Raw genomic sequence first — 15216 nt, 5'->3', positions numbered from 1 at the left:
TTCATTAATAATACTGCTGTGATAGTTGTGTAAACCTTCTAGTTTCTGTGATCCATAATCTCCTGGGACTTCAAATGGGAGACCAATGTAGGGTTCATTATAAAAAAAGCACAACAGCAAATGTACTTTCTACAACAGCTGAGGAAGTTCAACGTTCCATTCTACACAGCAGTCATTAAGTCTGTTCTTGGGTCATCCATGAGAATGTGGCTTGAATCAGTGACTAGACATAACAAAAACAGGCTACATTGATTAGTCAGGTCTGTTGAAAATATTATTGATACCAGTCGGCCCATGTTACAGGACCTGTACTATTCCAGAGTCATTAGACGGGCAGGGACAATCATTACTGACCCCTTGTATCCAGGCCATAGCCTTTTTGAACTTCTTGTGTCAGCCGGGCATAATAGATTAATATACTGAATGCCAAAACAAACAGATATAAGAACAGTTTTTTCCCCATAGGCCATCAAGCTCACAAATTGTTAATTCAGCCTAATCAGGCTGGGCACCCCACCTCCCAGGGTTCTGTAATACTTTTTACATATTGAAAATACCTGTTTTTCAGTGTTAATTTAAGCATTTCTTGCACTGAGGTACAGTCTGCACTTTGTATGCATTGTGAATAAAGCACAGAAACACAGATGAAGATTTGGGGAGTCCACCTATATACTGTAGCAACAAACCGGTAAGGTTTTACAATAGAGTGATCACAAAGGACGGAGTCAAACATCGACTGACTAACAGAATGAAGGCTTAGGTTTTTATAGGTGAAAGACAGGAAGGGGAGGTATCTCAGCCGGAAATGAGGTCCCCAAGAGGGCGTGATGTAGTGGCGGAAGTAGGCGGAGTCTTAGTTGGGGTTTTCTTCTGGTGGCCTGTGGAAGAGGGACAAAAGGCATTAGTTCTGTTCATCAACCCCTGGCTCTGTATGTTACTCCCAGTTAAGCCTGTAGACTCCCTCCCATGCGCACATGTGTGATAGGATATACGTAATTACATTCTCTGTCTTGTTTATTTTATCTCAGATGTGTGATTAACCATTGTGTGTATTTCGATTATGTAACTTATACTTGAAGAGTCATCAAAACCAGAGTTAAATTCCTTGTATACGTTCATAAATGGCCAATAAATGTGATTATGATTCTGATTTGTGCTTTTTTATTGCATAAGCAGAATAATAGCCATTTATTTTGTGAGTATGTAATTTATGCATGATATTGCCAAAAAGCCCTTAATGTATAAGAGGTTAATACTTCTGCTACATTAGATCATTTAAGCTTTGCTTGTAAAAATCTTCATAATAAAATATACTTACAGTTGATACAAAAATTAGAAACACTTATCATAATCAAAGAAAATAACCAGGAAAATCAACAGTGGGTGCTTCCCAAGGAGCAAAAGGCCAGGGAGAATACAGATTCATATTCATCACTTACATGTATAAATACCAACATGTAAGCGTACAAGTTATTTATCTATTATCTCCTTTTTCTTTTGCACTTACAATCGTAGATACAGTGCATCCATCCACTATTACAGTTTTCTTTCCATTGAAAGCAGGGCAAGTCGTTATGGCTATTCTTTACTATATTGCAATTGGAATATGTTAGAATGCTGACAGCTTATGTCAAAGATATATTTAAGAAGTATTCCATGTCATGCCTTCCTACATCCCATGTATAGTTGTCTGATAATTTTTTATTTCCTGCCAGAAATTCACATCCACAGAGAGCAGTAAACTTACTTGGTATAGTAGTTTCACTTAAAAGGCAAAGCACTTATTTTATTTTATGTGAATTTAATTTTTTTTTATGACTGTTTTTATAAAGTGCATTTGAATTGGAAGAGCTACCTCCTATAGATCGGGAAACACCAGTTACCATGTGTTATAGCACCAGCACCAACAGTTCTGAACACCCTCTAGATTTGGAGTCCAATACATTCCCAACCCACCAGCGTCCAAGGACTGCCAGCGAACTCTTAAAAGACAGGTATGGTTTGTTTTACTTTGCACAACTGTTGTCATAAGCTGTACTCTCTATACCCCAAAAATGAAGTTTATGACTGTCAAAGAAAAATCATTGTTATGGAATACAGAACATTCCAGTTATTATGCATTAATTTCTTTTAAACAAAGAGAACACTCAAAAATGGTAGACTTACCCTCTTGATCTCAACAGAACAAAAAGATTAACAGTTTTATTTAAGGTTTTTTAAAGTTTGATCAAAGAATGATTCAGGTAGAAGAATTTTTTAAAAATTGTCCCTGAGCCAGGAGATCAGGAATTAGTGATTAGTGCTTCAAGCAGATACAGTGAGTCATTTAACTTCCAGGTGACACTTTGCAGTTTCCGTTCTAAAAGATAAACACCAGGAGGTAAAATTTAGAAACCTTCACTTTTTTTAATGAAAAACATTCCCAATATACTTTAGATTTCCTTCTTATTAATATGATACCTTGAAGCTGTGATTTTTGCTATGCTGAGCTCTTTGAGATGCCACACGAGGTGTTAAATAAGGTATATAGGTAAGGGGAAAACCAATTATTTGCTTGATGACTGCTGTGAAATCTGTAGGATTTATTGCTGGACTGAATTTAAAAATTGCATCTCGTATGTTTTGCGGGGCATAAGAAAATCCTCAATAATAAATACAATGGTAACCTTGCATTTTGCATAAGCTTAATTTATTAAAGGAAACTCAACAGTAGTTATGCGCTTGTCAGAAAATGCTGCTACTTTAGTGAGTTCCTGGGTAGTTAGGTAGAATGCTTGCAGATATGAGATTCAGGGGGATCCAAATATCTTAAAAGTTATTTTAAGATATTTTAAGACATTTTTTTAAATTCATGGAAATGGACTTGGGAGTGTTTATCCATGCAGTTCTGTGTCAGTAGAGTTTGAAAGTGTTCTGAAATCAAGCAAATTGGAGGCTAATGGAATCATGACTATATCCATCCATCCATCCATTATCCAACCCGCTATATCCTAACTACAGGGTCACGGGGGTCTGCTGGAGCCAATCCCAGCCAACACAGGGCGCAAGGCAGGGAACAAACCCTGGGCAGGACGCCAGCCCACCACAGGGGGTGCACACACACACATACATACCAAGCAGACACTAGGGACAATTTTAGAATTGCCAATGCACCTAACCTGCATGTCTTTGGACTGTGGGAGGAAACCGGAGTACCCGGAGGAAACCCACACAGACACGGGGAGAACACGCAAACTTCACGCAGTGTGGACCCGGGAAGCGAACCCGGGTCTCCTAACTGCGAGGCATGACTATATCTAGTATTATTTTATTTATAAATTGTATTATGAAGGCTGGCAGAGAAACTAAGGGAGGCAATATTTAGGTAGGTCATGTACAGTACTTGCAATTTATTGTGGTGTTCTGTCCCTTCTTTTTGGCATTTTTAGTTATGTGTAGTAGGTGTTATTATACTGTAGTATAGAAACTTAGTACCTGAGTTTTTTACATGCTATGTATGTAAGTGATACTAAAAAGCTAAATTTAACTAATTTCAAACCCTTTCATAATGTTCTTATCTTTACATTTATATGCAATGTTACTAATTTACATGGAACATTCAGGTTTAAAAGGTTTCTTCTTATTAATTGAATATTCCACTCAAAACATGATACTTTTTAAATGTTACTTAACTCATATAGTTTGTATAGGAATGTCAAACTAGAATTTTTGTATTCGATACCAATATCAGTGAAATTGTCCGATGCCTATTCAATACCACAGCAAAAACATAAATACCATTCAATGGATTTTTATTAAAAGGACCTCCCTTGTTAAAGTAAAAATATGGTGTCTTTTCTGTAGCAGAATATAAAATTTATAATTACTAATAGTAACAGTAACTTTAAAATAGTGATATGCCCATCAAATTGTTACCCATTTAGGTAAACTAGTGCTGGCATTCCTAAATATCAAAATACAATTCAGGGCTTACATTTTAATGTGTGGTGGTCATGGTGATTCACCCAGTGTATCAACAACTTTGAGGGAATTTTATAATCTATCTGGGAGGTGTTTCAGCATATGGACTATAAATAATGATATCATTGTATTCTTCATGATGTATTTTATGTGCACTTTCCTAATTTATTTGTATTCAGTAACTGAAAACTATTGTATAAAATCAACACTAAAAATAAATATACAAACATTATTACATCTGTACTGTTGAATTGGTGAATTCTAAGACAGGATATTTTAATTTAAATAAAATCTTTAAATCTGTTTTTGTAGCAACATGCTTTTAAAATCTAAATCACAAATTTGTAACATTTTTTTGTAAGATAAGTTATATTTGTATCATTAGCTGGTTAAAAAAGCTTACAAAAGAGTAAAATTTATTGGATAATTCAATTTGATTCAATTTTCAAATATCACAAATTTGGTGCTTTCTTTCTTTACATTTATCCAAATGTTAAGGTTTCCTGTGTGAAATCATAAATATCAGTTTTACATTAATCCATTTTTTCAGAACTTCTATAAAACACCCTTTGTTGTTCTGTTTTCAAAGTATTTTATATGACAAGACTGTTATTGCTTTGCCTATGTACTAATCCAAAATTAGAACATTAACTGGACCTGCACTGTAACTGGTAGACTGCCTTACATTCGGCAGCATACCTTTCAAATATATAACATACAGTATTTGCTTTCACTACATTCTGCACATTTTAGAGGCTATACTAATGAAAATTAGTTTGGCTTCAAATACCAAACAAATAACACTAATTTAGCTTTTGCATATTCAAATTTAACAAGGAAGAATGCAACTTTGCCTGTCCTACTAACTGGAATAATCACAGTGCTATGTGCATCAAAAAATTAAATACATTTTATTTTAGTATTAACAAATGTAGCAGCTCATTTCATCACTGGTATATACAGACCAAATAGCCACTTTGTCTGAACTAGCCTCCATTTTTAATTGCTACAACTGTTATTAGCACTGCCAGTGTGCAAAGTACTGCAAGTGTAATTGTGGATGCAGACCATGTTCCCCTATGTCTGTGAGCTGTATAAACTGGTTAGAAAGTGGATGGATGCTTAAACAGACATTTGTTAGATGCAATCAGAGAATAAATGCAAAGGTTCTGTTCCAATTAAGACTGTATAGGACACAGTATTAAAAAAAAGTGATTTATCTTGTCATCACTTTGTTTCCTCTTTTAACTTCATGACACAAGTTAAATGATTACAACTCACATGTGATCCTTCACATCACTGCAGTTTCAAAACACTCAAGAATCAATTTCAGAACTAACTGCCTAATGGAGTAAAAGTGGCAATAACCAAAGCCTGTGTGCATGTGTTTTGACTTTTTTTTTTTTTAACACAATAATATGCACAATTCCCACTATTGTGTTATGGAATTCACCTAATTAAAACACAAAACATTTCCAGACACTCGGGCATCTGATCAGGATGCCTCCTGGACGCCTCCCTGGTGAGGTGTTCCGGGCACGTCCAACCGGGAGGAGGCCCCGGGGAAGACTCAGGACATGCTGGAGGAACTATGTCTCCCGGCTGACCTGGGAACGCCTCTGGATTCTCCCGGAAGAGCTAGAAGAAGTGGCCGGGGAGAGGGAAGTCTGGGCATCTCTGCTCAAGCTGCTGCCCCTGCGACCCGACCTCGGATAAGCGGAAGAGGATGGATGGATGGACTTCTGCTGCATTCCTTTTCAATATGTGTTGATGCAGTGCTTTATCATCATCACTTGGGGACATTTTCATATTCCATTGCTAATCACATTCTTTTCACGCATTATTGTGCCTAATTGCAGTCACACATGAGTGCAGTATTGACTATCATTTGGTACAACCTATACCATACAAAAGTTTGTACCCATTACAAGTTCAGAGTTTTGGTATCGATTTAGTACTTAAGTATCAGTTCTAATGACAACCTTAGTTTGAAGTGAGGACAAAAAATGGAGATGATGATGATGCAGAACTGAGATGACAAAGGGCATCTATGGTGGCCAAGGCTGGACCACAGCAAACAGTATCAAAAACTCCATAATCCACATGTCAGGTTAATCTGTATTTTTACTAAAAATTGTTAAATAAATCCCATCTACAAAACTCTCTTGTGAACGAGAGCGAAACGTGCTTAGATGTGAGCATGCTTTTGAATTGTAGACCTGCCTCCTGTCTTTAGATTTATAGTATATTCATACCATTAAGCAACAACTGTAGTATCTCGGGATTACTTACTGGTAGTCTCGGAAACTATGTGGGTAAATTGACTTTCTGTTTGTTGAAGCATCTCGGGTATGCACAAGTATGAGGCATATTCTCTCCCTGATAGTGTTTTAATCTTTAGCGTTGTATGTCTCTCAATGTATGCTTTTTGTTAATATCGTGATATAAAATGTTAGCCAATGAATAGGCTGATACTGGGTTGGACTCCTCACCAATGAGTGTGACATGGAGGCTTGTGCTAAATTCAAAAGTTGGGGTGCATCTGAGAATGTTCAATTTTTGTTTATGAGAGCATTTTTCAGACATTTTAATATAAGTAATGTGTTATAAATAACATAGGACTGGATGACTTGACATGTGGATTGTAATGTGAGATTTTTAATAGACTTTTTTTATAATGTTTGCCATTGTTGAGTGTTGACCAATCATTAGATTAACATTTTTTCTTGTCCATCACAACAAGTGACATGGAGTAATTAACATATAAAAACAAAATGTCATCGTTGATTGTAATATTTCTTTACATTTGACGTTATTGATTTCTTTATCTTCTTATTGCTTGCAGCTTTACTATCTGTTTTTCACTCATCCTACTCTTTTTATTAATATAATTAAATCAATAAATAATTTTGGCATCTAGTAATGAAAAATCTAACTTCTTTTTATGAAGGGATTTGCCTTTTGAGGAATTAGAGGAGTCAGCACGATTCTACTCTTCCCAAAACCGTGGCCTCAAATTTCTATTTGCTCTTTACAACTTGTTGTCAGCCAATTCCGAGCTGGTTTGTTACTTCATCGTTGTGCTCAACAACATGGTCACAGCTTCTGTCATCTCTCTGGTATTGCCCATCCTTATCTTCCTGTGGGGAATGCTTGCCATTCCCCGGCCAAGCAAGAGGTTCTGGATGATTGCCATCGTCTACACTGAGGTTAGACATCAAACTTCCTGGATTATGTAGAATGTTATATCAGCTATGTTGTTTAATTTTCTTTTATTCAGGTCTCGGTTTGCTTAGGCATTTTTTCATTCTTTAAAAGAACGTGTGGAAAAAAGTTTGTTGCGGATGCCTGTGAAATAATTGTTGATTTCGGGTTTATTACATTAGAAATGACCTACTGTACTAGTTGAGGTACTGTACTGAAAAATACTCCTTTTGTAAATCATTTTTATTGACATACAGTACTGTAAAAAAGTATTTGTTCATTCTAACATCTTTATTTTTGCATATTTTTATAGTGAATTTAGTCTGACATTTATGTGGGTTATAATAGTTTAGGAAAGTTTGAGGTAATATGTGGTATGTAATCAAACATGAAGTCTTTAGATATGAAATGGCTGCTGACTCCAGTAGTGAACATGACCTAATTAAAGGAATAATTAGGTCAGCTGCTTAAGATTCATTTTGTTAATAGACATGATTTGGTCTAGATTCGCCCAGTGTAAATGTAGCTTTCTGTTACAGTCAAAGTGAACATTCCTTTACACTGTTTCTGAAGGTACATTATGCACATCTTTCAATTCAGAAGGGCTTAACAAGCCATTTTCAGTCCTCTGGGGCTCTACCAAACCAAGGATGGAGAGATTTATTATCGAAATAGAGAAAGTTTGAGATGCTAGTAAATTTTCCTAAGGGAATAAATTGGAATCTTTCCCTGAGGTGACTAAAAACTATAGAACAACATCTAGAGACCTTGCACATCAGGAAAGGGCAACAGCTGGGCCAACGGCAGTTTGGAGATGGCTTTCTACATCACCATGTGGACAACTTTTCAACATTAAATTAACAATAGATTTTGCACCGTATCTGAGAGGGCAATTTTGGTCATACACCCAAACTGCAGGGTCGTACAGATGGCCAGTTATCCAATACACACAATTAAGTTTACATCTGAATCATTCAAGGAAATGAAATTCAGATGTCTTAAAGTGGTCCTTTCAAAGTTCAAATACAAGTTGTACCAAAGCAGTAACACAAGCAGGAGTCAGCTAAAATACTCCTTCACATGTGAAAGACTAGTTAGTTAAAACTATAAGAAATATCTACTAGCATTTGTTGTTTCAACACAAAGCAAGACCACTTAAGCATACCTCCTACATGGCAAATGTTTTCTCCACCGGTCACAACAAGGGAGCAGACATCGTCACCTCAGACAGCCTGTCCCCAAACACCAAAGGCAGGTTTGCAGCTCTAAAATGAGGCAAAGGCTTTTAGATATAACAAACGTCCACAAAAGGAGGACAGGAAAAACAGTTAAAACAGAATTTATTTATAATCAAAAACCAGAAACAGTACTTCAAATAATAGCAGGAGTTGAAATCAAGAAATACAGTGCAGAATAAATGCACAAGCCAAAAGTCTTGAATCAATCACAATTTCTGCAGTATCCTTATATATACTGCTGGGGCATGATTAGGTGGCTGTGCCTACATAGGCTTTACATAAAATGAGCAAAAAATAAAGAAAACTTAACATATATTCAATTCACATAATACAGAACTGTAGAATAATCAATTAGCAACACAGTATTAAGTAAATAAAACAGAAAAACAACATAACCCAAACCAGAAGTAATAATCTGCAAAAATAGTATATCAAAGACAACAAAAAGATTAAATAAATTAAAAACACACTTGAGCCTGGGGAGATGTCCTGGCTCAGATATAATAGCGAGAGAAAGAGAGGGGGTATATACACTGCCACAAATTGTTCAGGGAAGGTGATTCTAGGCAGAATACATAGTGTTTGGAATGTTAGTAAAAATACTCAAGCGACATAATTTTGTTCTCACTTCTGTTTGTTGAACATTCAGTAATTTGTCCATAAAGCAACCGGCATAGGGCATTTTACAGTTAATGAATAAAGCTTGTTCTAAAATCGGATATACATTATATTTTACAAGATACAACACACATCACATCATGCTGTTTGTTGAAGCCTGTGCTTTTATTTTGGTTGCTTTGTAGATGTGTAAAACAGTAAACACAAAAGAAAATGGTTTCCGTGCCAGTCAAGTAGCATATGAACAGTGAGTTTGCATTTTTCCAACACTGACCAGAAATTCATATGTCAGAATGGTGTAAATTTGTGAGAAGCCACAACAGTATATCAGAAGATTCCCATTGCAAGAGAATGTCCAAATTGCCAATGACTTTTTCCAACAGAAACGTGATGATAAAATACAGTAGAGCCACTGTTGGCTTTCTGCCACCATCTTCTGGCAGGAAGAGTGTTTGCAATTAGTAAACCAACGAGGCAGTGCATGCATGCAATGGCCAGCTGCCATACTGAATAAAGGGTGGTGTATGACATTTGTGTGGGTTTGGCTGTATTTCATACTGGTTATCAGTTAAAATGCAATTTGTTAGATACAAATTTAAGTTGATTTCTATAGATAAATACACACAAGAACTTTTAAACTTACCAGAGTGGTAGGAGTACACTGATGAAACTCATTCCCTGCAGGAAGTGTCAAGGAGCAAGAAAGCATGTGTGCCCTAAGAGATATGAAATTGTAATGACATGAAGAAAAGAAATAAAAGCATTGATCTAAGTTCTAAGACTTTTAACAAAATAAATGCCCTGGCTTGTAATTATTTTTATTTATGTACATTCATTTAATTTTTTTTACTCATTTGTTACTTTTTTATTTTGCATGCTCTTACTTACTGAACAGGTCATGGTGGTTGTGAAATACCTCTTCCAGTTTGGCTTCTTCCCATGGAACAGCTACTATGTCACCACGATAAATGAGGGCAAACCTTTTTTTCCACCCCGCATTCTAGGTTTGGAGAAAACAGACAACTACATTAGATATGATCTGATGCAGCTGCTAGTTCTCTTCTTCCACCGTTCATTATTACGAGTAAGTGTTTGTATCAAACTTTTTTTGGGAGAGTGCTAATTAAGAAGTTTGTTTTAAGTTTTTTTTTTTATCAGCAACACTAAACATCAAATGAAGTAGACCAAATTTATGCAGTAGTGTAAAATCATGTGCAAGCGAAAAAATGCAGTCAAAGATTTATGTACAGTAATCCCTCCTCCATCACGGGGGTTGCGTTCCAGAGCCACCCGCAAAATAAGAAAATCCGCAAAGTAGAAATCATATGTTTATATGGTTATTTTTATATTGTCATGCTTGGGTCACAGATTTGCGCAGAAACACAGGAGGTTGTAGAGAGACATGAACGTTATTCAAACACTGCAAACAAACATTTGCCTCTTTTTCAAAAGTTTAAATTGTGCTCAATGACAAGACAGAGATGACAGTTCCGTGTCACAATTAAAAGAATGCAAACATATCTTCCTCTTCAAAGGAGTGTGCGTCAGGAGCAGAGCATGTCACAGATAGAGAAAAGCAAACAAATCAATAGGGCTGTTTGGCTTTTAAGTATGCGAAGCACTGGCACAAAGCTGTTGAAGGCGGCAGCTCACACCCCCTCTGTCAGGAGCAGGGAGAGAGAGAGAGAGAGACAGAGTTTGTTTTTCAATCAAAAATCAATACGTGCCCTTCGAGCTTTTAAGTATGCGAAGCACCGTGCAGCATGTCGTTTCAGGAAGCAGCTGCACAAAAGATAGCAACGTGAAGATAATCTTTCAGCATTTTTAGACGAGCGTCCGTATCGTCTAGGTGTGCGAACAGCCCCCCTGCTCAATCCCCCTACGTCAGGATCAGAGAAAGTCAGCGAAAGAGAAAAGTAAGCTGGGTAGCTTCTCAGCCATCTGCCAATAGCGTCCCTTGTATGAAATCAACTGGGCAAACCAACTGAGGAAGCATGTACCAGAAATTAAAAGACCCATTGTCCGCAGAAATCCACGAACCAGCAAAAAATCCGCGATATATATTTAAATATGCTTACATATAAAATCCGCGATGGAGTGAAGCCGCGAAGCGCGATATAGCGAGGGATTACTGTATTAATAAATCAGAAACAGAAATTTAGCCATAACAGTTTAAGAAACAGGATGTCATGATGGCTCATTGGATAGTATTGCTGCATCTTGGTCCTTGCAAACCATGATATCATCAATGTGGACTTTGCTTGTTGCTTGTGCTTCTGTTTGAGTGCAGTTTCTTTCCAGTCCTGATGCGCAATGTTAACTGTTGTCACATTGTGAGTGAGAATTAGTGTACTGTATGCCCGGTTATGGACTGGCATCCCTACTAGTTTTTCCTCTTGATTGTAGAATAAACTTTGTCTCCCTACAGCACTAAATGGAAAATAAAGTAAGTTTGGGAAACAGACTGATGTTTAAGAAAGAATGCATGCTGTAGCCCTCTGTGTCAAATTTTATTAATAATAACAACAAGGCCAGGCTTTGGTTTGAATTTGAATGTTAAAATCAGAGGAGATTTTAATCATAGAAGAGAGCACTACACAGAGAAATTTGCTTTCAGAGAGAAAAGGACAGCAAAGGTTCAGATTAAAAGGTTTCCAGTGAGTTCTGCAAGAGCAGGTCACAGGCTATATGGCTGAATACTGCACTGATATTTCCTGGATATTTTTGGGGAAAAAAATACAGTAAATATTATCATCATCTTACATCATCATCTACCAAGTTCATCTTACAGTATAAGATGATGTTGATTTATCCAATCATTAGAACAGTCTAGATAAGAACATGCCATTCAGACCAACAAAGCTCGTCAGTCCTATCCACTTAATTCTTCTTAAAGAACATCAAGTCTAGTTTTGAAAGTTTATAAAGTCTTATTGTCTACCACGCTACTTGTTAGCTTATTCCAAGTGTCTATTATTCTCTGTGAAAAGAAAAACTTCCTAATGTTTGTGTGAAATTTACCCTTAACAAGTTTCCAACTGTGTTCCCGTGATCTTGATGAACACATTTTAAAATAACAGTCCAGTGTACTAATTCACTTCATAATTTTAAACACTTCAATCATGTCACCTCTTAATCTTCTTTTGCTTAAATTGAAAAGGCTCCTCTCTTTTCATCTTTCTTCATAATTCATCCCCTTTAGCCCTGGAATCAGCCTAGTCACTCTTCTCTGGACCTTTTCTAGCAGAGCTATGTCCTTTTTATAGCCTGGGGACCAAAACTGCACACAGTACTCCAGATGAGGCTCCACCAGTGCATTATAAAGCTTGAGCAGAACCTCCTTGGACTTGTACTGCACACATTGTGTTATATAACCTGACATTCTGTTTGCCTTCTTAATGGCTTCTGAACACTGTTGGGAAGTTGATAGCGTAGAGTCCACTATGACTCCTAAGTCCTTCGCATGAGGTGTACTCTTGATTTTCAGACTCCCATTGAGTATTCAAACCTAACATTTTTACTTCCTATGTGTAATACTTTACATTTACTGACATTAAATGTCATCTGTCCAAGTCCTTCTGTAATTATTTAATGGATTCCAAATTATCTGCCAATCCACCTATCTTGGTAATCTGCAAACTTAACCAGCTTGTTACTTATATTCCTATCTAAATCATTTATACACATTAAAAATAGCAGCGGTCCTAGCACTGACCCCTGTGGAACACCGCTCTTAATACTGGCCAATTCTGATAAGGATCCTCGCACCATCACTCTGTGCTTCCAGTGTCTGAACCTATTCTGCATCCATCTAAAAACATCACCCTGAGCTCCAACTTCTTTTAGTTTGATGCCCAACCTCTCACGTAGTACCTTATCAAATGCTTTCTGAAAGTCACGATAAATAATATCATATGCTCCACTTTAATCATGTCCTTTTGTTGCCTCCTCATAGAATTCCAGCATTTTAGTAAAACATGACCTCCCTCTTCTGAACCCATGTTGACTGTTCAGAAAAACCCCTGTACCTGCCATGTGCAGCTCAATCTTATCCTTAATTCCTTCCATTAATTTTCCTGGGATGCATGTTAAGCTTACTGGCCTATAGTTGCTTGGATCTGCCCAACAGGATAATATTTGCCATTTTCCAGTTCTTTGGAATCTCACCAGTGTGCAGTGACTTCCTAAAAATATTTGTCAAGGTTTTATATATGTACTTGCTAGCCTCCTTAAGAACTTGAGGGTAAATGTTATCTGGTTCTGGTGATTTGTTTGATTTCAGCCAATTTAATCTGAGCAGTACTTCTCCCTCTACAATTTCCAAATCCTTTAGTACCTCCTTAGTATTCCCATTTACTTCTGGGAGATTATCCACTTTCTCACTTGTGAAGACCGCAGAAAAATGCAAGTTCAGAGTGTCCGCTATTTCTGTATCTTTTAATTTCACTTTACTATTTCTGATGCATTTCATCTCCTCCTTGACTGTTCTTTTACTACTAAAATACTGAAAGAATCTTTTGCCTTATCTGCTATATTCCTCTCCAACTATCTTTTAGCCTCCTTAATATCCTTCTTAATGGTTGCCCTCATGTTCTCATATGCCCTACGATTCACTTTGGAGTTATTAGTCTTATATACCTTATAAATGTGTTTTTTCCTTTGCAGCTTCCTTTTTAACTCCTTATTAGTATGCAACTGTGGAGTTTTTTTATTTCCCATTAATTCCAAATTTAGATATGCACGAGTCCTGCATTACATGTAAAGTAAAGCTGCCCATTTCTATCCTTCAAAAATTAACTTAACCACATTTTGATCATTAAACATTTAACTTTTTTTTTTTTTGCACAGTAACTTTTTGTGTCTTTGTACTCATTTCATGCTTTACATATGTTATAGAGATATGGTTTATGGGACCAGGATGAAGGTCTGGCAGAAAAAAAGAAAATGGCAGTGGAAAAAAGTGAAGATACTGAAGAAAGCTGTCTGACGAAGGTTGTGAAAAAAACAGATGAAGAAGCAGAATCATGTGAGACTGAAGCTGCTAAGCCAGTGGAAGATGTGGAATCGGATAAGAAGCAAGAAGATATAGTTGAACACACATTAGAAGAGCCCACTGGAAAAGGAGAGAAGCAAGAGAGCTTGTTACGATTCCGCAAGAACAAGCGGTCATCTGATGGTAAACAAATCACAAATGTTCTTTGTTTCCCACTGCTGAGTCTTCTCACTTTCCTTTACTTTTAGCATGTACAGATGGCAATAATATTTTCTCATAGGCATATGCATAATTATATGTAAAGTAAAACTTAATTCATGTAATCCAATGGGGTTTTATCCTTATGTTTCACCTATATGCTAAAAAATGTCCATGGAATTAAATGGAATTGCCCTACTGACAGATGTCTTCTGCAGCCTTTATCAGATATCAGAGCCCTCAACTGTATGCACTCAACCTATACATGCAACAATGATTTCTGATATTGTATTTGCTTGGTTTATTCACAAAATACCAACATGTTTAATAAGGTTTTAGGCATACAAGATTAATTTTGTACTTTTTGGTTACTTATATTTAGAAGTATCCATAGTGAATGAAGGCGCTAAACCAAAGATGAAAGTTAAAGAAAAACGCAAAGATGCAGTGAGCAGAAAGCTACGTGCCATAGGAAAGAAAATGAAGCTGGTGATGTTAACACTGTGAGTTATTTACATATTTTTTTGGATCTCTAGTATCAATTAAAAATTCCCCTAGGCTTTTTTCCTATAAAAGAATGTTTATGAGCCCTAGAAAAACATAAGTTCTGTACAATATCTAAGTTGTTTTTTTTTTTCCTCTTTCTACCTCATACTTTCTCTGCTGTTGAAGAATTCGGAATATTTACAAGCCAGTCATTGGTTTCTTCAATGACATCTTGCACACCAAATACAGAGCTGCCACAGATGTCTATGCCCTCATGTTTCTAACTGATGTAGTGGATTTTGTCATTATTGTCTTTGGTTTTTGGGCATTTGGAGTAAGTATTCTAACACCTACCTTTTAATTCTCATTAAACATCCATAAATGTGTATGCTGTTTTGACAGATCATCAAAGTATTAAGGCACATTAGCAGAACATGTTGCTATAAAAAACAGTGACTGCAGTTGTCTTTGAAAACTCTGCTTTTCTGTCATTTTAAAGCATGAGCACTTAACTTTCTC

At 36.5% G+C, this 15216-nt stretch overlaps 1 protein-coding gene across 6 annotated transcripts in view; it reads left to right on the top strand.

The window, feature by feature from the left end:
• Positions 1 to 15216, top strand: part of piezo1 (piezo-type mechanosensitive ion channel component 1) — a 389501-nt gene that overhangs the window by 343973 nt on the left and 30312 nt on the right. For all 6 annotated transcript variants that reach the window (XM_051932193.1, XM_051932192.1, XM_051932194.1 and 3 more), the window contains 6 exons: positions 1833 to 1994; positions 6911 to 7169; positions 9916 to 10104; positions 13917 to 14196; positions 14594 to 14714; positions 14884 to 15031. In XM_051932193.1, coding sequence (XP_051788153.1) covers positions 1833 to 1994; positions 6911 to 7169; positions 9916 to 10104; positions 13917 to 14196; positions 14594 to 14714; positions 14884 to 15031 — 1159 coding nt within the window. The remainder of the gene's footprint in view (positions 1 to 1832; positions 1995 to 6910; positions 7170 to 9915; positions 10105 to 13916; positions 14197 to 14593; positions 14715 to 14883; positions 15032 to 15216) is intronic.

This window comes from Erpetoichthys calabaricus, chromosome 9 (genome assembly GCF_900747795.2).
Source record: "Erpetoichthys calabaricus chromosome 9, fErpCal1.3, whole genome shotgun sequence".
Classification (NCBI taxonomy): domain Eukaryota; kingdom Metazoa; phylum Chordata; class Cladistia; order Polypteriformes; family Polypteridae; genus Erpetoichthys; species Erpetoichthys calabaricus.
The sequence above is the reverse complement of the archived record's forward strand: the minus strand, read 5'-3'. Positions and strand labels throughout refer to the sequence as shown.